Source organism: Theropithecus gelada, chromosome 5 (genome assembly GCF_003255815.1).
Source record: "Theropithecus gelada isolate Dixy chromosome 5, Tgel_1.0, whole genome shotgun sequence".
Classification (NCBI taxonomy): Eukaryota; Metazoa; Chordata; class Mammalia; order Primates; family Cercopithecidae; genus Theropithecus; species Theropithecus gelada.
The window spans coordinates 4,016,618-4,043,772 of NC_037672.1; the positions used below are offsets into that span (position 1 = coordinate 4,016,618).

At 59.1% G+C, this 27,155-nt stretch overlaps 1 protein-coding gene across 2 annotated transcripts; it reads left to right on the top strand.

Annotated features, from left to right (window-relative positions):
* Window positions 1-702: 702 nt before the first annotated feature.
* On the top strand, window positions 703-26,940 carry HMX1 (H6 family homeobox 1). 2 transcript variants are annotated; one of them, XM_025386155.1, is made up of 2 exons: window positions 703-1,311; window positions 26,695-26,940. In XM_025386155.1, the coding sequence occupies exons 1-2, from the start codon at window positions 918-920 to the stop codon at window positions 26,871-26,873; spliced, it is 573 nt and encodes a 190-aa protein (XP_025241940.1). In that variant the 5' UTR covers window positions 703-917; the 3' UTR covers window positions 26,874-26,940. The 2 variants fall into 2 exon arrangements, with proteins under 2 accessions (XP_025241940.1, XP_025241939.1); XM_025386154.1 differs by lacking the exon at window positions 26,695-26,940 and adding an exon at window positions 4,182-5,453.
* Window positions 26,941-27,155: the final 215 nt, after the last annotated feature.

Consider the following 27,155-nt stretch of genomic DNA (forward strand, 5'->3'; position numbering starts at 1 on the left):
TTCCTTACATACTGGTACTGAGCCCGGGAACTGGAGAGTTCTACCGAACTACAGTTGGCATTGAAAGCATCTTTCATTAAGTGCAAATATTAAGATATGCCACATTTCGCAGTCCTGTTTTGGCAGTGTTCCCATTTTTAAATTACATGCAAGGTCTTTAATAAAAATATGCGGCTCAGCCTCTTGCAGTTTCTTGGGAGCTCCGGGGTCTCCACGCCGCCCTCCACACATACACAGCCATTCAAACGCACACTCGAGCACACACCACGCGCGCGCACACACAGTTACTCAAGCTCGGTCCAACACCCTCCTCGCAGCGGGGTAATTACAGCTCTGGCCGGAAGGTGATTGGCCAGCCAGTTCCTCATCTGGGCCCCACAGCCAATGGGTGGCCGCTCAGCCCAGGCCCCGCCCCCCCGGAGCGGGTGGCGCGGGACGGGGGAACTGATCACGCGGGGCCGGACCCAGCGCGACCCCCCGCCTGCGCCCGGGGCTGCCCGCCCTCGGCTGCGCCGCCGCCCGCGCGCTCAGGTCTGGGCAGCGTCTCCCGGCAGCAGCGGCGCTCGGGGCCCGCGCAGCGTCCTCGGGGCTCAGCGGGCCGCCCTCCCGGCCTAGCCCGCGACCCCCCCGCCCCTGCTGGCCCCTCCCCCTCCCCGCCCCCAGTGAGGCCGCCCCGGCGGCGACCAGGACGGCGACCTGAAAGGCGAGCCAGGCGGCTGCCCGATCGGCTGTCGGCGCGCACTCGCTCCAGGCCCAGCCCAGCCCGGCGCGGAGGCAGCCGCCTGCCCGGCGGGGCCCGACGCCAGCGCTCCGGGTAGCAGCTCCAGGGCTGGCCCGCGCGTGCGCCCGGGAGCCGCGCGCCACCATCCCCAGCGGGGCCCGAGCACCCGGCCGAGCCCGAGAAGCCCGCGGCCGCGATGCCTGACGAGCTGACGGAGCCCGGGCGCGCCACGCCGGCCCGCGCCTCCTCCTTCCTCATCGAGAACCTGCTGGCAGCCGAGGCCAAGGGCGCAGGGCGCGCGGCCCAGGGCCACGGCGGCCGGGAGGACGAGGAGGAGGACGACGACGACCCCGAGGACGAGGACGCCGAGCAGGCGCGGCGGCGACGGCTACAGCGGCGGCGACAGTTGCTCGCGGTCACCGGGCCGGACGGGGAGGCGCGGGCCCGGGCGCTGCTCGGGCCGGGCGCGCTGGGCCTCGGTCCTCGTCCGCCCCCCGGTCCCGGTCCGCCCTTCGCTCTGGGCTGCGGAGGCGCTGCGCGCTGGTACCCACGGGCGCACGGTGGCTACGGAGGCGGCCTCAGTCCTGACAGTGAGTGAGGGCGCGAGGAGGGGTGGGCCAGGCGGCGGGGCCCGACTTCCTCCCTGAGCATTTGCTCGGGGACTTCGGGCTTGCCGCCGCCCGTTCTGGGCCATTCTCGCCCTTCTGTGGAACGGCGTCTGGGCCGTGTGGGGCCCCCACGGAGCCCTGGTTGGGCTGGTTTGGAGGCCCACCCTCTGGGGCAGGAGCTCCGCTAAGGAGGAGGTTTTGCAGGCCATAGCTTCACCCATTGCCGGGCTCCTCCGGTCCCAGGGAGGCTGCGCACAGGGGACAACAGGCGGCCAAAGAAAAGAGAAAGGAGAGTGAAAGAGGACAGGGAAAGATATAGGAGAAGGTGAAAAAGGCTGAAAAAGAAAATGGGAGGATGGAGGAAGAAAGGAGTGTGCTTCGAGAGAGAGAGTGGGGTGGGGGGAAGGGAAGATGCAGGAAAAAGAACCCCAAGGGTGATCTGAGAGATAAAAGAGAAGGAAGAGATGGAGGGAAAGGGAGACAAAGTAGCGTCAGACGTGGAAAAATAAACGGGGGCATTGAGCAGAGGGCGCAATGTTGTGGGGGTGGGGCTGGGGAGGGGAGCCTTTTAACACAGCAGCTGTGCCCCCGCAGACTCCCATTTCCCCTGTGCCCGCTGTAGACAGCCTGGGGCAGGGGCCTGGGCCTCCCTCTTAGTCCTTGAGGGGCGCGGGCTGTGCCAGGCAGGAAGGGAGCCTGTTCTGAAGCCCCCAGTGCAACCCCTCTCTCTTCTTTTTCTGCCCCTCCCCCTCCCTGCCTTTGTTCCCTGCTGAGGGCTCCAGACTGGGGCTGGGGACTTCTCAACCCCAAAACCCCTCTGCTCCCTTGCTTGGGTATCTGACCCGTTAGTTCTGCTTCTCCTCCCCAGGGTTCCAGGGTCACTGCCTCCCTTTTGGACCTGCCCTTTAGGAAGACCCCTGGGAGGAAGGCCAGGCAAGCCAGTCCAACCTCCCAAGCCCTGGCTTAGCCAGCCCCCCACCCCTAACACAGCCTTCGGACCTTGAGGCCAGCTGAGGACGTGGTCCCTCTGCAGGCTCTGGCTCTGGGATCCATGCTGTCCTCTGTGTGAATATCAGTGTATGCTGGGGAGTAAGTGGCCTATGACCCCCACTCACTCGTTAGACAACCCTTTCCATGTCGTGGAGTGTCCCCTTGCAAAAGGACCCACATCGCAACACTCACACTCAGGAAGTCCAGGCCCCCACCCCCTTCACGTGGACTAGAGCGGGGCCTCCGTGGTTTCCCAGAAATCAAGCGACTCTGTCTAGTGCCCTTCTGGGGGAGATTCTGGAAAGGGCTTCTCAGGGTGAAATTTGTTATCTGCTCATCCCTGGAGGGCATCCCCTCCTGCAGCCCAGGTGGCACCCCTGCACCTCTGCAGAGGTGGCTCCCGCTTATTTCGTGCCATGCGGGTTAGGGTCCCGCTTCCTCACCAGAGCTGACAAGTCAGCCTAGTGCCTTGTGACAGCTCATGGCCTGTGTGAGTTTGGGGTATTGCGGGTAGGCAGGGACTCCCCAGATCTAGTAGCATGCACCACAACCTGCTCCCTGACTCCTCTGTGGGCGCCGTGAGGGCACACAGCATGGGGACTGGCCACGGGCATGAGTGGGATGTGCACACTCCTTGGGCACAAGGCACAGAGCTGGAACCATGCACAGAAGCCCACCAGTGTGTGCTCCCCGTGCATGAGCGTGCAAATGCTGCAAATACACTGCAAGCACACGCCTGGCAGAGTGCACAGCGTTCCAAGGGCCCAGGGCTAGGCCAAACTCTGCCTCCACCTCTAACCTGTCAACCAGGGCCTGCCCTTTGCACAGGAGGCTCCAGACCAAGGCAGAAAAGCAGCGGGTCCGAGTCAGCCTCCTCTGGAGCCCTGCAGTGGGAGGTGGCTGCCTTCTTCAGTCTGGGCAAGCACTTCTGGGTCCCAGCTGGCATCTGTAACCTGACATCATCCCTTGCCAGCCCTGTGGGTCTCTTCTTGTTTCTGGGAGATGAGTAGGGGAGCTTGGTACTTGGAACATGAACTCAGACACCCCCTGTGAGCTTCTCTACCCCCAAACCCATGAGGCTGAACCTCCAGTCTAGAAGGTGTTTGGGGCAGGGCTCAGCTGCTGCATGTTGCTTGGAGTGGCATGTGCCCGTGTTCCCTTTGAGCATGATTGTGGCTGGTGTGGACTTGCCTTGTGGGCACTGGGTCAGGGCTACAGGAATATGTGATGTGGGAGTGACGGCCTCACCTGATGGGAGTTCTCTTTTGGGGATCCTTTGCATTGTTTTGTCCTCCTACTATGGAATGTTTCTATGCAAGCGGACAGAGGGCGCGGGAAGAGGCCTGCGAGCTCTTCTTTCCTCTGTCTGGGGGCCTTGGCGTGGGTCTGGGTGCCAGGTGGCAGGGGGTGTCCGTGCTTGTTTTTCGGTGTGTACATTTCTCGGAAGGACATCTTTCCTCTTGTCCAGGGGCTTCTGCGGGAGATTTGTGTGTTTTTCCAGGCCACCCGTGGTGCAGCTGGGAGTGGGAAGTGCTCACTGGGGTCAGCCTGCTTTTCGTGTGTAGTATTTTTGTTTCTTTTCTTTGCTCTGCATCCTTCGTTGTCCTCTGGCATGGGTGTGCGTTTGTGTTTGTGTGTGTGTTGTGGGGTGTTGGTTTGGAGCTGCTCCCTGGTCTCTGGGCTGCCTCCTATGGTTCTGCCTCTGTGTGCATCCCCAGAGCTGCTGGGTGCCCAGCCCTGTGCTGGAAAGTCTCCCTGCTTGTGGCTGTAGGCGACCTCAAGGTGGGGACGGCTGGCCTCGGTGACTGAGTCTGGTAATCAATGCCCTAGAACCAACGGTGGTGCCCCTCTCTCCCCTGCAGCCAGCGACCGGGACTCACCGGAGACGGGCGAGGAGATGGGCCGTGCTGAGGGCGCCTGGTCGCGAGGCCCCGGGCCGGGAGCGGTGCAGCGGGAGGCAGCGGAGCTGGCGGCGCGGGGCCAGGCGGCCGGCGCGGAAGAGGCGTCGGAGCTGGCCGAGGTCCCTGCGGCGGCGGGGGAGACACGCGGCGGCGTTGGCGTGGGCGGCGGCCGAAAGAAGAAGACGCGCACAGTCTTCTCCCGCAGCCAGGTCTTCCAGCTGGAGTCCACCTTCGACCTGAAGCGCTACCTGAGCAGCGCAGAGCGTGCCGGCCTGGCCGCCTCCCTGCAGCTTACCGAGACGCAGGTTAAGATCTGGTTCCAGAACCGCCGCAACAAGTGGAAGCGGCAGCTGGCGGCCGAGCTGGAGGCGGCCAGCCTGTCCCCGCCGGGAGCGCAGCGCCTGGTCCGCGTGCCCGTGCTCTACCACGAAAGTCCCCCTGCCGCGGCCGCCGCCGGGCCCCCGGCCACCCTGCCCTTCCCACTGGCTCCCGCCGCGCCCGCGCCGCCCCCACCGCTGCTCGGCTTCTCTGGGGCCCTCGCCTACCCGCTGGCCGCCTTCCCGGCCGCCGCCTCCGTGCCCTTTCTGCGGGCGCAGATGCCCGGCCTGGTGTGAGCCCCGCCCGCCGGGTCCTCTCCCCGCGACCCTGTGGACCTGTGTGGACGCGCGATCCAGCGGCAGGCACGGGGCGCAGGGGGCGTTAAGGGGAGGGATGGCCGCTCCTGCGGCCTTCTAGACACCTCGGGAGCGCAGGCCGAGAGCCTCAGCCCCTGTGGGGAGCGCCTCTAGAATGTAATGGGACGCCCTACCCAGTTGCCAGGCTGGATCCCCACTCAAACAGGGGGCAATGCAGAGACTGGGCTGCGCAGCCACGGCCACCCCCGGCCTCAGCAAGGAGCGGTCGGCCACGGCCACCCGGGGCAGCTGCCCTGAGGCCAAGCCCAGCACAGCAAAGGAAAACTCGGAACCGGCTGTCCAAGGCTGCGCGGTGACTGTCCCCACAGACTGACCCCAACACTAAACGTCCTTTTCCTGGGACCCAGACAGCAGGCGGGCGGAGGGCTGCGCTGCCCCTCCCGCGGGTGCTGGTGGAGAAAGGACCTGGACCTGTGGGCCCATCTTCCCTTCCAGGAGCAGGCAGGCTGGGGCGCTCTGCAAACGTGGCGGCCTCTGGGTGGTTTTTTTAAATGAATCTACTTATTTGCGTATGGAATAAAAAGGGACATTTTCTGGACAGTTTCACTGCTTTGTGATCACCAGAACAGGGACAGCTGAAGCTGCGGTAGGTGCCGTCCCTCCTGGGAGCACCTTTCAGTGCTGACTGGGGACACCTGGAGCCCAGGGCTGGGCCAGGTGCAGGTGGGTCAGACAGACCCTAGCCGGAGGTGGTGGGCGCTGTGCCCCTCTTCTATGACACACCACAGGGAAGGGCCAGCAGCCGGGAGTAGGGAGAAGGAAGTGACAGTGGTGTGTCCGAAGTTCTAGAGCCTTGACTGAAACCGAAAGGCAGGAGCAGGTGAAGGCAGAGGCCGACCGAAGGCCGCTGGCATTTGTCACAGCGGCTCCGCTGTGTGGCGCCCCGTGTGCACAGCCCTTTCCTATCTCTATCTCGTATGGAATTTTTCTTTGGGCCAAAACAAAGCCGTGACACTCAAGGTCAGGCCACTGTGCTCTTGCCTCGGGCCTTCCTCCTGGCCTGCAGTCTCTGGTTGGCTGGAGGACTCACGCGGTGGGCAAAGCTGTTCACGGCTGATGGTGATGGGCTGTGGAGGAGAGCTTGTTCCCTGTTCTGGGCCACTGGGGCCACCCCACCTCTGTCAGCCCCAAGCTGGCTGCTTTTGGGCCCTGCCTTGGGTGGGGGAGGGACACTGGTGTATGTTTGAGCTTAGGAGAAAGACATTGTTCGGGTCTGAAAAGGTCACTTCCGTGGCAGAATTGAGCCCCTAAGAAAACCCGTCTCCCTCCCATGCTTCACTTGGGTGCGGACACTCCCCAGGTGAGATGGGCAGCAGCCAGGCCATACGCTGGGCCTGGGGCAATCAAGGTAGTGCCAGATGGCCGAGGAGACAGTGTGGTGGGTCTGGGGTCCGTGCATCTGTGTGTCTCTACCATCCAGCTCCTGATCCAGAATCATGTCCTCCAAGTCCCCACCCCCACCCTGGCCCATCAGTTGGTTCCTTACTGTAAGGCCAGGGTTCCAGCAAGCCCAAGGGGCCTCCTTCAGCCTCTGGGCCCTCAGGTCCACACCTGTGGGTTCCAGGCCCTGCATCATGACGGGGTGGGCATTTTGAGAGATTCTTAGAGGGGGCGGCCATCCTTGGCCTCGAAGCAGCCCTCCCCCAAAACCCAGTCCCCATCCTGCAGGCTTGTTGCTGCTTGGGCCTCCTCCAGCCCTTCCCAGAATTGTGTCTGGGCTCCCTCCCTGCTTTGGGGTTGCCCCCCAACTGCTTGCCTGGCTAAAGCAGGAAGTCCATTCTCACTCGGTTTCATCTGGGAGGGCCTCAGGTGAGGCCTCAATAAAATGAAATGAAAGCTCCTGGCTGCGGCCATGAGGGGCGAGGGGTGTTACAAGAGGCCCCTCGTGGCTCCTCAGGCAAAGTCCAAACCCCCTGCCCCTTCCGACTCCTCTCCCCACTGGGCCCTCTAGGCCTCGTACCCCTGACTCAGGCTTCTGGGACCCTCACCTTCTGGGCTTCTGTCGCTTTTGTGCTGGCCTCACCCGGTCATCGGACACATCACTGAGTCCAGGAAAGGGGCCAAGGCACAGCCGGCGACACCGCAGAGCCTCGGAGCCCCACATAGGCTTGGCAAGCAGAAGCAGCAGCAGCAGCCTCTCCTTTTGAAGTCCAGGAACTGTACGCCCGTGGCACCACCTCGGCCTTCCCAACGGCAATGCTGCTCGGGACTGGCAAGGTCTCGGGCACTTGCACCATGAGGTTGCCTGCCTCCTCCCCCTTTTTGAAGGGGGTCATTGGAGCTCAGGCTAAAGAGGTTATCGCTGTGATGCAACTGTTTTATCTGACTGCTTCTGACCGACGTGGGTGTGGTCCCAAGGTCGCATGGCAACTGCAGGGCACCACTGAGCGCAGTGGTGGTGCCAAGGTCTGCGGGCAAATCCCCTTACAGGTGGATCAGTCAGCAATGGAGCCCTTCACAGGTGGCCGTAACCACTCCGGGAGCTACCTGACTCCGGGCCACCAGGAAGCTGGAAGGGTGAGGGCCCTGTGGGTGCCGGTTTTTGATCGACCACTCTGGCTACTGGGGAACCATGGAACCGGTCACCAAGCTTAGTCTTGGCAGCCAGCATCAGAGGGTGCAGGGTCTACACAGTTCAAATGCAGGGCAGATTCGGAGAGAGTGGATGTGTCTTTCAATAGAATTAGTTAAAAATCGGGTTGGAGAGAGTCTTATGGGCCGCGGCTCAGGGCTCACCCTGGTGGGAAGGAGAGAGCCATGAGGGAGCCGGCGTGGGAGGAGGCGACCGTTCCCGAGCTCAGGGAAGGGCTGGGGCCTGGAACACTGTAAGAGAGAACAAAGCTGGATTAGGCCAACTGGGCTCAGGGAACCTGGCTCTGCCCTGTTATCCGTGGGGCTCTGGCGTCTTGGGGCTGGCACCGAAGGCAGAACAAACCAGAGAGAAGCAGTGTAGGACTCGGAGCCCACGGAGCCCTGGAGGGTGCACAGGACCAGAATGGGGGTAAGCCTGGCCCCTCTGAGTCCTAAGCTCCAGGGCCATCGATCGCGGGTGCACCTCGGGCGTGCGCGTTGGCTCCACCACTGGCAGAAGATGAATGGCTTCGATCTGTCTCCACCACATGCGCCATGCGCCATGCGCCCTCCCGCCTCGCGGGTTCCACCCACCACCTCACCCTCTCTGCATCAGAGGCTGGATTCCAGCCACCCTGAGCTGCTCAGGGCTTCCCGTTGCATAGCCCTGAGCACCACTGGGTGCAGCGGGCTCTGGACATCCTGGACACACTCCTTTGCTGGACCCAATCCGACTTCCCCATGACTGTAGTCATGCTCCTTCTCTTCTCCAGGCCTTGGTTTTCCCACCGCACGCCTATGGTGAGGACTGGGGTCTGCAATTTGTAAATGCCGGGCCTTCTGTGATTTGAGTGAGGCCAGCAGGACATCCCTCCCCAGCTCCTAGGGCCCACGCTGTAGTGGGACTGGAGGGTGACCCACCTCCTCTGGGCCTCTCAGTGCTCTAGGACTACAAAAGCTGAATCCCCACTGGAGCTGGCCTGAGAGGTAGGAAATCAGCTCCCCGTCCCCCGCCAGTGTTGGGCATCTGGGACCTCTGAAGGCAAAGTCCATACCTGGAGCACCAGGAAAGGCCACTACGGTGGTGTTTGGGCATGGGGGATGTGCTGTCTGGGCTTAAGGGCCCTGTCCTTGGGAACTGACTATTGAGCAGAGATTCCTAGCCTAGCTCAAATTCCACAGGGATCGGAGCTGCTGGAATCCTGGAGGCCGAACTGGGCCTGCCCCATTTCCCCCAGGTGGTGGCACCGCCCTTGGCCACTCCAGGCCCTTGACCGAGAGCGCAGGCAGCAACGTGCGGGAGGGCTCTGTCCTCCCGGCTTCCTCCAAAGCCACAATGAGAGACAGACAGATACCCAGGCACTGCCCTTGGAGGTGTCGATTCCCCCTGCGCTCCACCCAGCTTGGCCTTTGCACTCCGAGCCCTCATGGGACTCCGCTGCCCATCGACTCCCATTCAGCCGGGAGCACCATGAGAAGATCCTCCTCATCAGGTGCAGGGGAGGGGTGCCCAGTGCCCTTACCCATCCGCGTGCAGGGAGGCTTCCCAGATCCTTGGCTCTGAGCCCACTCCGAAGGCAACCCAGCTGGGCGGAGGCAGAAGGCGCTGGACCCTGGCGGGGTGAGCAGCACGAGGGAGGTGGGAGAGGCCGGGTGGGTTTCGTTCCCTTTCTGTCAGTGCGTCTCCCCCAAGAGTCTTTCGTGGCCTTCCGCCCCACCTTGCAACTGGTTGGAAAGGGAAACCGGGGTTCTACGAGGGGCAGGAATTCTGGGGCAGGGTGGCACTGAGGCTCCCCAGCGCCCTTCTCCACCCGCCTGCGCCGTGCGGTGCTGCTGCTGTTCCTCCCCGCCTGTGCACTCATATGCTTCATACCCTTTGGCCCCCCTGCCCCTCTGGTAGCCAGAGTGGGCATGCCTATCCAGGGTCCCGCTAGGAAGTGGGGTCGCAGCCGCCGGAAATTCGTTCGCCAGAAGTGTCTACTGGACCCGCCGATCCCCAGGTCCCCAGGGCGGATCACCCAATGAATGGCTGCCCTGCAGGGAAACGGAGAGGTGGACACCCCTTCACAGGTGGGCCGAGAGGGGACAGCCCTGTTCTCACAGAGCTAAGCTCTGCGTGTCATGCACGGAAGGACACACAGGACCAGGCGCCAAGAGGGCCCCGAGAACAGCGAAGTGGTGGAGGAGCCAGCCTCACCGCCTGGGGAGCAAACGGCCCTCGCCAGCTTCGGGAGCCGTGGGGCTGAGATTTTATTTCTTATTACAAAAGTAATAGTGCTTTTTATTATCTGGACATTGCAGCAAAGTTCAAATGGAAATCCGTCTGCACGTCCAACGTCAAAAGCCAACTGCTTTTGAGTGTGGATTTACTGAGAATTGTGACTTAAGCCGTATTGTTATTTTTAAGAAAGTTATTATCAGTGAAAATGCATTTATGTATTCCCCAGTGAAAATGTGTCTGTGTTTGCTTTATAAGGCGGCAACAAAAATAAGTTAATAAAAATAAAAAGAGGCCAACAGAGGGAACTAGATTGGTCAGGGGTTAAGAACTGTGGGATAGGGGTGGGTACATGGGAATTCACTTGAAGGCTCCCTCAATTTTGTTTTATATTTGAAAATTTCCATAATAAAATGTTTCAGAAAGTGACTACCAAGAAACATTAGGGGTATGTGCTCCGAGCGGCTGAATCTCTGCCTGGGGGCTGTTTTGGTTGCAGGTTTATTTCCGCCCAATCGGGGTCTCACTTTGGTCCAGCTTGCACTCTGCTTTTAAAATTGTTTTTCTGCTTAGCTAGAATGTTCGCATTTAAACCCATTAATGTGCTATCTGTAGAACGATTTCAGTCTTAACCCTTCCTCTTTTCCACGCAGCTTTCCCGGCCTCTGCCTCTTCTCCACTGGTCCTGGTGCCCACTCTGGGTTCCCCCACCCAGGGCACCTGGCGCCGGGGCGTCTCCTCCGATGGGGGGGCCTCAGACCGCGCCAAGGACAGACCAGGGAGGACGGAGAAGGGCTGACGGATCCTTGGCGCCGCCTCCCGGCCCGAGTCACCCACGCGGACGCGGTTCCGACTTCGCTGCAGGGTTTGGGAGGTTGCGCGCAGCTGCCTCCTCTTGGTCCCGGGTGCGTGTCTTTGGTTTCCGGGCACTTCCTTGACGCACTTGGCGTGCCTGGTCTGCAGCGCCCGATCCACGCGAAAGGTGCGTCCCGCTTGGCAAGAGGTTGGGGCCCTGGATCCCGGGGCTCTAAGGGTCCAGAGAGCCGCCAGGGAGCGGCGCAGAGGTCCCTGGAACAACGGCGCCCCAGGCCAGAGCTGTGGGCCTCCTCGGGTTTCGCCAACCGCCAGGGAGGGCGCCTGGCGGACAGTCCTGAAGTGCAGCCTCGGCCGTGTCCACGGGGCTCCGCCTGCGCTGCTCCGCGGTCCCCTTCGCCTCTCTTCTCCCGATGCTCCTCTGCTGGTCTCTCCTCTCGGTGCTCGAGGATCCCGCCCGCGCGTGCGTCTGCCCTGGTGGCCGCGGCTCTCCAGTGGTTCCCTATCCCTCCTTTCCCGGGCGTGATTCTCCCTACTTCCGACCGGCCCGAGTCGGGGTCGGGGAGACCGGGCGTGTTTATTTCTTTGCGGAGAGGCTTCTTGGCATAGGACGCGGGAAGCGCGGATTCCGGGGCGCAGCGGCACTCTGATCCCAACCTGCCCGACCCTCCTGTGCCCCGCGTCGCCCGGTCGGGCAGTGGGAAGTCGCTGCCGCGGCTTCTGGTCCGGGCCCTCCCTGCCCCGCTGGGGCCCTGTTGCCAGGCTCATCCCTGCCCGGCCTGCGCTTCCCAGCAGGTAGAGGAAAGCAGCGGCGCCCGGGCCCGCGGGGCTGCCGGAGCTAGATGGAGTGGAACCCGGGCAGTGGCGCCAGCTCCGCTGTGCCCGGGACCCCGCGGACGCAGCGCGGCCCCTCCTCTTCCCAGTCTCTGGCCGCCTGGGACCTTCCCGGCTCGCTGCCCTCCGGGGCGCCCCGCCCCCTCCCCGCGGTTCCGGCCCCGCCCCCGCCCTGCCCGCTGGCGCCCGAGCCCCCGCCCGCCCCCGCCCGGCTCACCTGGCGTCTCTCTGGCGTCTGGATGTCTGGCTCAGCCTTCGGCCCCGCCCCTCGGTTCTCACCTCGCCCCTTCTCGCTCCCCTCCCGTACCCGGTCCCTTCCCCCCTCGGGCTCTGCAAAGCGGATCTGTCCGGTCTTCCCACCGCCACCCCGAGAAGGGCGTTGAGCTCAAGCTGCGGGCAGGGCCTGGGGCTGTGGAGAAGGGAGGCGTCTGACCCGCCCGGGCCTCGTTAGGCTTCTAGAAGGAAGCGGTGTTAACCCGAAGGCTAGAGCGGAGCGAAGTTCGAGGCGCGCCGGTGGAGACAAGGCGGGCCGCCTTGCGTCTTAGCCCGTGGCGGGGGACGCGTGTTTCTCTGCCGCCTGGTCCCTTCGGGTCGAGACCTTCCCTCCCCACTTTTCGTCGGGAAGGGTTAGATTCCTGGACAGTGCAGTGCCTACACTGGCCCGGTGTGGCTTTGGGAAAGTCACTTCACCTCTCTGAGCTCGTCTTGCCCATCTGGGGAGTGGTCATGGTAGCAGGGGTGAAGGCGGCGCGATGTAATGACAGGAGCGAGGGTTCGTGGCTTGCTGCTGTGTACATAGCCTTCCGTGTTCCCACTCAGCACCCACCAAGACCCGCAGCACCTCCGAGGCGCTCAACGCACGGGTCGGTCCCCTCAGCATGTACCCGGACCCCTGCATTATATCGGCCCCAGCTGTCTTGGCCCCGGGCATAGGAAAGGTCAGGGGACGCCCCCACTTCCGTTCGGCGCGCAGTCATGCTCTCACTGGGGCACCAGGGCAGCCACGCCGCGCGCACCCAGGGGTGTCCAGGCACCAGGGCCCTGCTGGCCCGCGGACGCGTGCGCAACGGCGCTCCACGAACTCCGCTGCGCCTCTGGCGCAGTCCGCGCTGTCTGCACCGCAGTCGGCCCCGTTGGGGCTCTGCCGGTTGCTACGTCCCTAATGGGGACCCAAGCTCTCCACTGCCACCACGGGCAGTTGTGCCTCCTTGCTCCCAACCACACGGTTGGTCGCGGGAACTGGGTATCCAGAGATGGACACAGACCCAGGCCCAGAGCCGTGGGCCACTGCCCGCGCCTGCTCTGGAATGACTAATGGCCCTTCCGCCTCCCCTGGAAGCTTTCTTCGGGCCGGGAGCTGATCAGCCCGTCTTGTTCCAAGGTATTTCCACGATGACAAAGGGGCGAGGGTATGTCCCCATTCGGTCCCAGTGCGACTCCACGTCACACAGACCACGCACGTGTGTAGAAAAGGCAGAGGCTCTGTCCCGATTTCTCCATGGGGGCAATGACAGGGCGAGGAGGTGAGGATGCTGAGCCCAGCTCAGCCCCTGGTCTGGGTGAGTGGGGGAGGGTGTCAGCCCCGGAGGTCCCGCACCCTCCCCACTTCCTCAAGCCTCCTCTCCCTCTTCCAGCGGGCTCTCTACATGGGGGTCTCAGAGACGGTACCCTTGTGCCCCCAGGCTGCATCTCAGAGGGCCTCATACTGTGGAGTGCCTTTTATTTTTTGGAATTTTCTAAGTCCCGCAGGCCTTTTCTGGCACTGGGTTGGAAGCGCCAAGCCAGCTCAGACCTGTAAGGCCCAGGTTTCAGGAGGGCTGTCAGTCGGGACTGGAGAGATCGCGCTAACGGGATGGTGCTGACATGCTGAATTTGGGGTGACTAAAACTGTTTATATAGACAGGAGTCCCCCATATTTGCCTAGGGTTCCTCACATCCTGGAGGGTGGCACTGTCAAGAGGTGTGGGATGGGGGGGGGTGCCAGCCTTGGAGTGAACCCGCCTCCCCAGCAGACCCTTAGCCTGCTAAAAGAGACCTTGGCCAACCCCATCTCACCTGTGCCCATTTTACAGATAAGCCCAATGTGGCCCCAGGAGAGGCAGAGGTGGGCTACTCAGAAGCCAAAGCCACCGGCCTCCTTCCTCCCCACTGCTCCTGCACCCAGCAAGGGGTGGGTCCAGCCAGGAGGGCGCACCCCACCACAACGGGTGCCCCAGGAACCAGAGGGATTATTCCCTCCCCGCCCTGCTCCGCGTGACGAAGAGAGGAGGGAATGGGAGGGCCCAGTGGAAACCGAGTCTTTGAGGAAGCTCGCCCACCCCAGTGTCCCCCCAGGACCTCCCAGTGGCGATCCTCCGAGAGTTTCATTCTCGGCGGGGCCCAGCGGAGGAATGCACTCAGGACCGACTTCAGGACCTTCGCTTTTCCTTGCCTGGAGCTCAGCGTCCCTAGCGGGCCCGGGGCATTGGTGTATGTGTGCGTGTCATGGTGCCAACCTCTCCCGGCCGCCAGAAGCAAGGGCCCGGACGCCCGGGGCCCTGCGCTCAGGGGGCACTCCCCGCCTGACGTCCCGGCGAGGGGACTGGTCAAGGTAGGGGTCGGGGCCTCTCCGTCCTGCATGGACTTAGGTCTCCTGACGGACTCAAAGGAGCTCAAATAGACGCCTGGGTCTTGGGGTCCTGGGAGTTCTTGGGAGTCTTGCTGCCCCTGGCCCAGAAGCGCATCCCCAGCCGCGCCGTCCTCTTTTCTTCTGCGAAAATTTCCTGAGGCTGCTTCCTTTTGCCCCCTAACCCCTCGGTGTGTCCGTCTCGCTCTTTCTCTGCCTGTCGGCATCTCTTTCTGCTTCTCCAGACCTCTCCGCTTCAGTTTCCCAACCCCTCTCGTGGTCGCCGCTGCGCCCTTCCCAGAGCGCGCTCGGGGCTCCAGCTCCGCGCGCGTAACCGCAGCGTCAGCACATCCGGGCCTCGCTCATTTGATTTGGGTTTGTTTCTTAAATCGCGAAAATCCATTTCCCCCAAATGGGCGGGGGCCTCGCCCGGCTGGGGGGCGGTCGGCCTGCTGCCCCCTCCCCCACGCCGGTCCCCGAGGCCCGGCATTGATCCCCGTCTTACAGTACATCGCATTAGCCCTAATGGCTTAGCTGATGCTTCAACTTCTTTTTCGTTAAAAGCCACCCCTCGGCTTCACCCCTCCTCCGCCGCCTCTCCCCAAGCGCCCGAAGCCCTGTTCTCTCAGGACCCACTGGCCTGTAGAGACGCGGCTTCTGGAAGTGGGGCCCGGGGCTCGGCACTGCGCCTGTGGATGACCCTGGAGGAGCGCACTTCCCTGGGCAGGGGCAGGGGCAAGGAGAGGGGGAGGGAGGGGCTGCGGCAGTTTGGGATCCTCAAAGACCTCGAGTCCCCTGCCGCGCAAAATGCACGATTTAGACACAATCCAACCAGAAAAGTCCAAAGATGTTTCTCGAACCTCCAGACTCAGACCCAGGGCAGAACCACGGGACGATCCGGAAGCTGGGAGACCCCTGCGTGCTAGCAAAGAGGCTTCTGGGCTGCGGGTTCCACAGGTCGAGGGGGGCCTGAAGCCGCGCCCCGCCGGGTGCGGAAACTCGGGGTGAGACCTGGGAGGCCCGGTGCAGCAGGGAAGCCGCGGGGGAAGGTGGAAGGAGGAAGGGGAGGCAGTCCCGGACCCCGCCTCCTGCCTCCTACCTGGGTAGGGGGTCCCACTGGCAAAAAGAATGCCACTCCCGGCGAAGGCCTCCGCCGCCCGACCCTCCAGGACTGAGGCTCCGACTGGGCGAGGCTGGCGGCCTGGAGGCGGCTGCAGGGGAGCAAGTGGGGACGGCGTCCAACCCCATCTGCCCCCGACGCCTCCTCGGCGGCTGCACTGCGTTTAAAGGAGGAGTTCTCCTCGCAAGGAGACTGTTCGTTATTTTAAAAATTCAGAAAATACAAGTACTGAAAACAAAAGGCATCCCGAGTTCGACTACCTGGAGAAGCCAGAGTTTCAGTTTGTTTTTGAGACAGGGTCTGCTGTGTAGCCCAGGCTGGAGTGCAGTGGCGCGATCAAGGCTCACTGCAGCCTCCATTTCCTGGGCTCGAGTGATCCTCCCATCTCAGTCTCCGAGTAGCTGGGACTTCAGGCGCGGTCACCACGCCCGGCTAGTTTTTATTTTTTGTAGAGAAGGGGTGCTGTATGTTGCCCAGGCTCTTCGTGAACTCCTAAACTCAAGTGGTCCTTCTGCCTCGGCCTCCCAAAGTGTTGGGATTACAGGCTTGAGCCACTGCGCCCGACCAGAGTTTTTGATAAAGTTTTCCCCCTATGATATATGTATTTTTTTAAACAGGCAATGCATCGCCAAGGCACGAAATTCGAACGTATAACCGGTAGAAGATGGAAACGCTCCCTCCCCTCCGGCTTAAAAACGGGAGGTGAATGGCCAGGCGCGGTGGCTCACGCCTGTAATCCCAGCACTTTGGGAGGCCGAGGCGGGCGGATCACGAGGTCAGGAGATCAAGACCATCTTGGCTAACACGGTGAAACCCCGTCTCTACTAAAAACACAAAAAATTAGCCGGGCGAGGTGGCGGGCGCCTGTGGTCCCAGCTACTCGGGAGGCTGAGGCAGGAGAATGGCGTGAACCCGGGAGGCGGAGCTTGCAGTGAGCTGAGATCTGGCCACTGCACTCCAGCCTGGGCGACAGAGCGAGAAAAAAAAAAAAAAAAAAAAAAAAAGGAGGTGAATGTACTGAGGGAGAAAAGTGCAAATTTAAGAGTGCAATCGGAGGAATTTTGATAAATTTACACACCTGTGTAGCCACCACCCGAATCCCCCATTTTTTAAGAAAGAAAAATGCCTACATAGACACCTAAACTATTTAAATCCAGGGACCTAGTGCCCCCTTTTCCTCCCCTTCCCCTGCCCCGCCTCTTCTCCTCCTCCTGGTCTTTATTTGTACCAGAGCTCCTCAGCACACAATTTAAAGTGTCCTCCACTTCTACGAAGAGCATAAACCACTCCCAGAAGAGAATCTTCATTCCATCCCCACCAGAGGACACAGCTGTCAACCCTGCCAGCTCTTTCTGTTCCTACCTGCCTCTGTATTTCTAAATAGGACGCTTCTGCCATGATTGTTTGACACATTTTTTCGGTTCTTTCTTTCTTTTTTAAAAGGAATCTATCAACTGCCTATGGCCTGTCTGGAAGGTAGGAAGTTCACTTGGTCACATGCCACTCAAAAGCACTCAGGGCCCTTCCCTCCCTCTCTCCCTCGGACTGAGCTGAGACGGGTCCTAGTGCTCACGGTGGCTTCCCATGAACAGCCTGCACAGCTGGGCGTGCACTGCGAGCACATGTTTGTTCTATACTAGTGGCCTTTTCCCCTTGGTTTTCTATGGTCCTGTCATTCATCTGTCCCCAAGCTCCCTTCCAGCACGCTGCTGTCGGCTGGAGGGAGTAGATCCCCAGGGACCCACCACACTGAGTGGGGAGGTGAAGGGCAGGCCGGCCCCCTACAGGAACCTCCTATTTCCGGCTTCCTCTGGATCCCGCTTTCAGAGACCAAGTCCAGAGGCTTCTGCGGATCAGCAGGCAGTTTGGCTCTCACTCCCAGCCTCTCACACTCCCCAGGCGCTTCCCGCCACCACGTGAACCTCCTCAGCTGCGGTGGGTGACATTCCCAAAGATACTTGAGCCTTTCTTTGTGACTTCTGGGTCACATTTCGTTCCCAGTTCACACCTGCGAGGGCAGATGCATTCCCAGGCACAGGCTGTGAGTCTCCAAGGGTCCTGGCCACATCACCGGGCTGCAGAGTGTCCTGGAGGGAGAATCCTTGACCAGCCTCCAGGAGGCTCTCACTGAATGAAGCCCTGCTAAGTGCCAGGTGAGAGAACCTTCCGGACCTCCGCCAGGACTCCTGCACTTGGTGGCTCATCCGGCAGCTGGCCATCCGCCCAGGGCACTCACCCCGATCCCCAGGCTCTGCTAGGAGACCCCCGCCCCCCGCCCCCCACAGTCTCGGGTCCACCCATCATTGCCTCCCTTGCATTCCCTGACGTCATGACTGTTTGTCGTCTGACTTTCTTGTGAGACTGTGAGCTCCTTGGGGACAAGATTCAGGCTGTGCCATCCCAGCAAACTACTCAGGGCTGCAGAGGTAGGCATCATCACTGATAAACGGGTGAATGAGACAGCAGCTTCATCCTCACCGCCGCCGCTCAGTGGAGGTCAGCCTTGCGTGGCCAGTTAGCTGAGGCTTGAATCCAGGTCTGTAAATTGAATCTAACAGTGTGGGTCTTCCTGGTCTGTGATGAGGCTGGAGCAGGAACCTGACAGGCTCACCTGCATGGAGTCCACCGGGAGAGGGCCTCCAGGCACTGGGGGAAGCGGAGGTGGGGCATGGGCGTCACTCCTGTTCTTGGCTAAGGGATGGTTGACTGCTGGTGTCTGCTGTGTGGGGACTCACTGTACTTATAAGGACACCTGTGTTTCGTGCATAAGAAGGATGTGAGGGAAGAAGGAAGTTGAGTGCTTCTCATGTGCTAGGATTCCCATTGTTCACTGAAATTGTTTTGCACACTTCTGTATTTGCAGATTTAATTTAGGATGTAGAATGTATCCCTCTCTGTGATTATAGCTACAAAGTAGTTTGAAGTGTGCTGGATGATGTTGGACTTACTACTGTTACTTTAGACTTCATGTTTTGAATGTTTTTCTTTATATTGTACTTAGGAAATAGGGTTCTCCAAAGAAAGAGAATCAATAGAATAGTCAGACAGACAGACAGACAGACAGGGAGTGCGTATGCAACTTAAAGAAATTGGTCCACATGATCGTGTGGCCTGGCAAGCCCAAAATTTGTAGTGCAGGTTGGCAGGCTGGAAGTTCAGGCAAGAGCTGATGTGGCAGTGTTGAGGACAGATTCCACAGGGAGCAGGCTGGCAGCCCAGGCAGTGTTTGTGTTGCAGCCTGGAAGGGAATTCCTGCTGCTTCTGGGAACCTCAGTGTTTGTGCTTCAGGCCTTCAATTGATTAGGTGAGGCCCACCATCCAATGACCAGTCATCCACTTTCCCCAGAGTACATTGATATTAATCCCACCTCAGAAATACCTCCATAGCGACATCTAGACTGGAGTTTGACAAACAGCTGGGCACCACAGTCCAGCTAAGTCGGCACACAGCATAACCACCGCAGGTGTCCAGGCCTCAGTGTGAAATTTAACACCCCTCCTTGATATAAACACACAGGAATGTCCCAGCAGTGATATTTTCACTGGCATTATGGCAAATGTGTACCTTGATTTGAGCAGGCTCTGTGAGTGTCAGGCTCTTCATCCCATTCAGGTTTCCCCTAGCACCAGCCTGTGTGGGGCCCGGGCCCTGTTGGTGGATAGAGCCCAGCCCTGGGCACAGCTGTTACCCTCCAGGGCTGGCCGACAGCCCCTGAGTTTTTCCCTGGAGGTGTAGCAGGATCTGCCAAACCCCCGCTGCCAGGCTGCAAGCTGCTGGAGGGCAGGGACATGTGCCCTTCACATCAGGCCTCCAGGACCCATTCGAGGCGGGGTAAGACAGGGAGAAGTGGTGGGCGGGGATGGACAGCTGTTGCTCCCACACCATGAAGGGATCAGCAGGAGGGGACAGCAGGGTGGGGCCATGGGTTGGCTCAGGGCACACACTTCCTCTCAGGCTGGTTCAAGATGTAAAGGCAAAATCAAAAAGCTTTATAAAAAGATTAAAAATACTCATACATTTTTATCTGATCTCAGGGTGAGGAAAGGGGAGATCCATTCTTCCCCCCTCTGTTTTTTTGAGATGGAGTTTCACTCTTGTGGCCCAGGCTGGAGTGCAGTAGTGTGATCTTGGCTCACTGCAACCTCCATCTCCAGGGTTCAAACAATTCTGTCTCAGCCTCCCAAGTAGCTGAGATTACAGGTGCCTGCCACCATACCCAGCTAATTTCTGTATTTTTAGTAGAGACAGGGTTTCATTATATTGGTCAGGCTGGTCTTGAACTCCTGACCTCAGGTGATGCACCCGCCTCGGCCTCCCAAAGTGCTGGGATTACAGGCGTGAGCCACCATGCCTAGCCATATTCTCCCCTTTTGCCTTTTACTAATTGAACCCTTCTGCATTTCAGTTGGACACTTAGCTAAAGACTACATTTCCCAGACTCCCTTGCAGCTCAGCCTGGTCACATGATGAGGTTCTGACCAGTGGGCATGAGATGTGCAGCCAGCAACATTTGGATAGATCTTTGTCTTCTCAGGAAGTTGGGTGACCCTCAGACTCTCCTTCCTGGCTGCCTGGAATGGGACTGTGATAGTCAGGTGAGGACAGTTTACTTAGAGCAAAGCAGAACCTTGCATAGAAGGAGCCAGGTCCCTGGTGACCCGGGGCAGAGCTGTCCTACCCGCTGGACGGTTTACCAGCTTCACTCATTTGTTTGTGAGAAACAAAAAAAACTTTCTGTCTTGGGTGAGCTACCATGACTTGGCTTCCATTTAAGAAATAGGGTCAATACCCTAATACAGGAGGCCTTTGTAAACTGGGTCAGTCAGAATCTGTGTTTGGCTGCTGACAGAGCACTGGCCACAGCAGGAGGTGGGCAGCCCCGGGCTAGTGTGGCCAGGAACCCAGGGACTCCTTCTATCTTGCTTTTTTTTTTTTTTTTTGCCATCCTTAGTGGATAGGTTTCATCCTCCAGGTCACAGAATGGCTGCTGAAGCACCAGCCCTCGCATTCCCCTTTTATTCAGGAATAAGGGGAAGGGCAAGAGGCAAAGGTGGGCCTCCTCTCAGCTTTTAGAGATAGCCCAGAAGCCTCTTTCACTGATTTCTGCTTTCATCTCTCTGGCTACCCCTATCTTCAAAGAGTTTTGTTGCTAAAGCAGAAGGGACAGTATGTCTTGAGAGGCAACTTGGAAGCCCTGCACAGAGGGGAAAATTCACAAAAGAGAATGCTGTTAGCTTTGGCCACAAAGCACCAAAACCAGGACTTGTAAAGCCTTTCAGTTGCACCAGTGCCCTGGTTCTTCCCCAGCCCCGGGGGCTGACTCCCCATCTCCCCTGAGCTCAAACACAGGGGTGGGGTGCGTCCTGTCCCCCACACCCAGGCCCCGGGCGTGCAGCCTCCTGTGAGGCAGCGTGGTGCAGAGCAGGGAACCCGGGCATTGGAATCAGGCCAACCTGGAGGAACTCCCAGCGCAGAGGACTGGGGTTCCCTGGCTGTGTGGCTTTGGGCAAGGCTCCCAACCTCTCCGATCCACCACTTCCTCATCGGTCACAGGTGCTCAGAAAACGACAGCCAAGGTCGTTACAGCTGCTCTGCGACAAAGTGCAATGGGGCAGATGCGGGGCGTGAAGGCCTGGGTTTCAGGCGGCTCCAGCGGGTTCCACGCCTCCCTGCAGCCGCATTCACTGGATGTCTGCCTTGCTGGCTGAGCCCATCTGTTATTTTTCTTACAAATTGCCACTCAGTTGGCTTCACCCAAGGCCTGTTACCCAAAATAACGTGAGTGATTGCCCAGCGAATGCAGGGTCAATACTCATCACGCTCTCCTTGACCACAGCCCCTCGGAGCCAGGGCCGGGGCTTGGAGGAGTCAGGAGAGGTGGAGACCCTGCATTGCGCTCCCACCGCCGTGTCTGGGGACGAGAGGGGCTGCGTGCCTGGGAACCAGCTTGAGCCCTTTATGGTTTCCTGTTGGTGCCTCCTTGACACAGGGCACAGGTTCAAGGCTCGCCTGTCTCTGTTGGTGCCTCCTTGACACAGGGCACAGGTTCAAGGCCTTCCCGTCTCTACCTGGAGCTGTCTCCAGCCTGCTGCCCGCCCTCGGGGCATGCGCGGAGGAACATGTGTCCCCACAGTGCCCGGGCCTGGGCTGCTGGTGGGAATGATGGTCTTTCCAGGACGGCAGGGAGGCCCACCCCACTGGGAAGCAGGAGGGAGAGTCCTTGGACTTGGGAGTTGGAGTTCAGGCTCTTGTTTTATGATGGCGAAATGGAGGCCCCGAGAGGCCCAGAGACTGACCCACAGGCCCGTGGCAGATTCGTGCCTGAGATGACCGTGGGTCCCAGGCCTCCTCTTTCCCTTCCAGGGCATCCTGGCCTGAGGCCCGAGGATCCTTTGGTGATCCATGAGTGGGCCTCAGTGGGTCTTGTATCCAGCTGATGTGTCTGTACTTTCTACAGAGGGCCCTTGGATGGCATCAGAGCTTACAGGGTGCCCCGACCGGTGATGAACCATGAGAGACCTTCTAGCAGTACCGTGCTGGCCGTCTTCGCTTCTCAGCTGCCCCTCGGGGCTTGTTGTGCCCCACCGGGAGCCATGGAGGGAAGCTGTGGGAATGTCCACCTCTGCGTCCTGTCCTGTCAAGGTCCTGGGTCTCTCCCAAGCTGGATCTAGGTGGTCCCTGGGCTCAGGCTGTGGGAAAGAAAGCCTGGAATGGGAGTGGGGGCCATTCGCAGGTCTTTTGTTCTGCCACGAAGACCTGAACCCTCTTCAGATCCCAGCCTGTCCTTCCCATGTCGTAAGGGCCCCAAACCAAAGGGGGCCCTCAGACTTGGGTCAGACACACAGGGTCTGGTCTCCATCCTCAGCAGCGATGGCTCCTTGGGCAGCTGGCTCAGGTACTCCAAGCCTCTGTTTTTGTGTTTGCAAATGGGAATGCCGTGCAGAATTCCAGAAGCTAGGCACAGGGGCCCAGAAGTGGATTCCAGGGTCCCTGCCCTGGGAGAGCCCAGTCCGGCCAAGGGAACAGCTGTGTCTGGAGAAGCAGTGTACTCTCTGGGGCACCCAGCACATGAGGGCACCGTCCTGGAGACCAGAATTCCGGACAGCGCTGGCGGCAACAGTCCCAGCCTCTGAGGAGCCTGGGTCCAGCAGGAGCGATGCCAGATCCAGACCAGGAGCGGAGACCGAGTCGCAGGGTTGGGTGAGTGGAGTGGTGACGCCCTCCCGCGGGGAAGGGCAGGCGCTAACACTGGTGTTACAGGGAGATGGAGGGGCAGGTAGCCGGAAGAATATTCTGAACCGAAGGGATGGTGTGAACAAAGGTGGGAGGTGGGATAGGGTGTGGTGGAGGCGATCCTGGATGAGTCATGTGTTGTGGGGCGAGGTGCGGACGCTGTGGGAGCCTGAGAGGCCTGGAGTCCAGGCAGCTGGCCAGGGAGGGCAGCAGAGGCCAGGCCTGGAGGAGGGCACAGCCTCCACCCCAGCCAGGAGCCTGGGCTTAATCCTGCAGCCCGAGGTCAGGGTAAAGGACAGTGCTTGGAGGGGCCACGATGGGCTTCAGCAGGGCCAGTGGGGACTGGGGTGGTCAGAATGGAGACAGCACCTCCAGGAACCCCACCAGAAGGAGTCGGGGCAGAGCTGACCACCCCAAGGTGGTGCCCGGGACTCCCACACTGTGCAGAGGCTCCCCACAGGCAGGTGGGTGCAGGGAGAGGTTAGCTCTGAGGGGTAGAAATGTGAGGGTCAGGAGAGTGCTGGGCTGAGCTTGGGGCTCCTGGGAACCCCTACCCTCTTCCCAGCAGTCTGCAACCTGGGTGGGCCGCCCTTCCACTCGTTACCCAGCCCCAGCCAGCACCCCGTCTACCTTCACTCATTCAGTCAGCAGACTCACTGTGTGCCCATCGGGTGCCAGGCTTGCCACGTGAGACACTCTTTGGCACACGGGTGCGCTTAGGGGGTTGTGGGACTGTGGGAGAAGGAGGCCCAGAGAAACCAACACCCACAGGGCTTGGGACACACCCATGGCCACTTCCTTTGTCACCTGCCCACCTGTGTCCCTCCTATCGGGTCCCCCTGACAGGAAGCAAGGGCAGAGAACCCTCATCTGAGGACTCCAGGCTGAGGATGGAGTTAAGTGACAAATGGTAGACCACACCCGATGCCTGTAGGGGCTGTTCCAACTCGGAGACCTCCTGTGAGGGTCCCCATTTCCTCTTGCCCCACCCAGCAAGGGCAGAGGCTTGGAAGAGAGGGAGAAAAATCCTGGGGGTTGCACCCATATGGGCCTGATGATAGTTGAAGACCACACGCTGGGGCCGGGAGTCCCCAGGAGAGCTGCCCTGCATGTCTCTGTGCGTGTCCTGGGGCTGCCAGGACCAACGGCCACAGGCGGCGGGTTTCAGACAATTGAAATGTTTTCTCTGCAGTTCTGGGGACCACAAGTCTGAGCCCCAGGCGTCAGCAGGGCTGTGCCCCTCCAGAGGCTCTAGAGGAGAACCCATCCTGACCCCTCCAGCTTCTGATGGTCACCAACAGTCTGGGGCTGGAGGCCACAGGGTGCCAGCCGAGTGCCCACCTTCTCCTTGGCTTCACACTGCCCTCCCTCTAGTGAGTCTGTGTCCAAAGTTCCATTTGTCCTCATACACCACTCAGCTTGGGGTAGGGCCCTGCCTGCATTTCAGCTTGCCTACCTCAGGAAGACCCTATTTCCAAATAAGCTCCCGTTCTGAGGTACTGCCGGCCAGGAACTCCCCAAACACATTTTGGGAGGACACAGTTCAGCCCATGACAGCTGCCATGGTTGGACCCGTCTCACAACCTCATGAAAAGGCTTCATCCTGCACTTCATAAGCCCATTTCACAGATGGGAAGATCGAGGCTCTGAGAGAAGACGTCCACGATGGAGCAGCGGGCAGGGGGAGGAGGCCCACCCGTCTCAGCCGGGTCTCCACCCCCACAATGCTGCACTCTGTTCAGAGAGGAGGAATTGCTCCTGCCGTAACATGAGCTGGACAGGAGACCCTCTGCTGGATACAGCCCACCTTTTCACAGAGGGAATATTTTTCTCTTCGTAGTTGGAAGGTGAGGCTTTGGGCGCTGTGCACAGAGGGCCAAGTGTCAGGGACTCCAGGCCCTTCCCTCGGACAGCAGCCTGTGGTCTTCGCCAACCAGGAAAAGCCCTTACAATATCTCCTTGCTACTTGTCCTGGGGTAATCTTCTGACCTGGGTTGGGTGTCAAGCGTGTTGGCATCTTGCTTGGTTCTAGTGGCCTGCAGATCTGTGTTCCTGCAAGGCGTATCTGAAAAAAGGGGTACTGGGGAGCCTGGTTTAGGTTGGTCTAGAGCAGCTGGCACCTCCAAGCCTGCCTGGAGCAAGTGCCAAGCTATGGGCCCAGCTCCATCCACATGCTGTGTGACCCAGGCAACTTACTTGCCTTCTCTGGCCTCAGGTTTCCTATTTGTAAAACAAGGGGATTGAATTAGGACATTCCAAGTACTCCGCCCAGATAAGTAAAAAACAGTCATAAAATTTCCACAAACTCTGTATTTCCATTTTATCAAAATATCATAGGCTTTAAGGCGACATTGTCCAATAGAAACTATGACTGCGAACCACATATGTGATGTAAATTTTCTAGTAGCTACATTAAAGAAGAAACAGGTGTAAATAATTTCATCCAACATGTTCAAAATTATGTCAGTATGCAATCAATATAAAAATATTAAGATGCTTTACATGTTTCGGACTCTCTTTGGAGAGCGCAAAAGCATGCATTTTTTACTTACAACACATTTCAATTCAGATGCTGAAATTTTACTGGAAATACTTTATCTGAATATAGCTATCGTAACATTTACAGTTGAGAAAGCAGATTCTTAGACAGAAGTTGTTCCAAACATACTTCAATATTGTCCAGTAACTGAATCGAGTGTCGAGTTTTAGATTCAAAATTCGGTTCGCTGAGCTCAGATGTCACCCTGGACCTGGCGCTCCAGGGATTCGGAGCCTGTTCCAGTTACCGTAAAACCTGGAGTATAGGGAACTCTTTGATTCCAGGTCAACTTAATCCAGCCGCTCTCAGCTCAGGTCCTCTCCAGAGCCACTCCAGCCTCCCCCGAGGTTCTTCCTATCCTTCCCATTCCCCTGTTTCTGAATCCTGTTTCTTTATTCTTGTGTCCAGAAAGCAATTACAGAGTACCAACTATATGCAGGATGTAATGAAGGAGGTGGTATAGTCAGGGCAGGTCTCATATCCTGGAAAGACTCGTATCTGAACACCGCCAGCTCCACGGGAGCCTGTTTCCACATCTGTGATCTGGGAGCCCTCAGCCCTGAGCAGAAGCATCTCTGTGGGGACAGAGAGGGGCGGTGTGCACATGTCCAGTGTCTGGCCAATGCTCCTTCAGGCCTGCCTGCACTCAGGACAGGAGTTCTGCTGGGCCCAGCACCTTCCGAGGAGCAGGGCTCAGTGGCTTCCGTCTGTCGGCGGCATCCCGTGATAGAAATAGCTCTTTGCAGATGTGGCTTCACCATGAACAGCATTTCTCAAACCACATTCCCAGAAGCATTTTGCTCCTCCTGGTGTGAACCAGGAATTCTTAAGTCAAAGATAATCTTGGGAGACATCAGATCAAACGAAGCTCAGTGGCTTTTTAAATTAAATTAATTAAAAAAAATTTTTTTAAGACAGAGTCTTGCTATGTTGCTCAGGCTGGACTGGAGCTCCTGGGCTCAATCCTCCCACCTCAGCCTCCCGAGTGGCTGGGATTACAGGCATCCCTCACCACGCCTGGCTCAATGGCTTTGTACTTTTATTTGCAGACTTTCTCAGAGCCCTTGATGTGACAATGCAAATGGTCAGGGAATTCCCACTTAGCCAGTGTGTCAGCAACCCTGGACCTGGCACTTTGAGATACTCATTCCTGTGTCCCATGTCACTTTTGCACACAGGGAACCCCTAGCTGGCACCCTGCCCTCAGGGGGTGCCTGGCAGTGGCCACTGATGAAAACATGGGCTAAAAAGAAGCACTAAAACAACAACATGTTGGAGATCAGGGGAAGGGCCAATTATTTTCAATCAGCAGATCCAGGAAGACTGCCTGTAGGAGGAGACATTGGAACTGAGCATGAAGGATGGGCCTAGAGACTAGGGTAAGGGGTTCTGGGTACACGAAGGGGGCATTCACAAGCCCAGGAGGAGCTCTGTGTATGGTTTGATGCCCACTGGGGTGAGGGGTGAGAGGTTTGGGGTTTAGGGTGTGGGCAGGGGAGTGCGAGAGGTGGAAGAGGCAGGAGACCTCCTCAGGACTCATGGGGCTGCAGGTGGCACTTCACCCTGTGGTCAGTGCCACTCACCCCAGGGCCACTGCATTGGAATCCCAGGGGAGCCTGTTACACCTGGGCTCCCAGCTTGGTCCTACTGCACCTGTTTCTGGGAGTGGGAACCCCTATGTTGACAAGTTCCCAGGGGAGTGCTAGGTCCCTGTAGTTTGGAGACCACTCTGTGAGCCAGGTTTGGGTTTTGAGCCATGTGGCTGGCAGTGGAGCATCACGGATCAGCTGACACCTTGTGCAGACATGACTAGTGCTCCCAATACCTGATTTTCCTCCCCTGCAGGCACACAGAAGATTACACTTCAGCCTGTGCAGTGCAGGGAGGGGCAGGTGACCGGCACTGATAAATTCAAAGTGAACAGAAGTGACAGAGGGAGCCTCAGGATGGTGGAGAAGGCCACAGACACTGGATGGTGCAGCCACAACATGGTGGAGCCTTCGTCAGCCTGGATCCCCGAGTGACCACGTGGAGCAGTGTTCCCACAGGGGGCACTCAATGTGAGCAAGAAATAAACCTTAGTGTGTGCACTTACCTGGATTGTGTTTGTTACTATTGTGTAACTTAGCCTATTATGCTGAATGCACACTCATTCCCTTTCAAATGGGAAGTTTAACCCAGGGGGCACACTGTTAAATGTTTGTGGACACAAATTTTGAGCACTTAAAATAGATCACATTCTCTTGCCTTTTCCCCTCTCTCTCCTTCCCCTCCCTCCCTCCTGGGTGGCAGCTAGCCTCTCTACC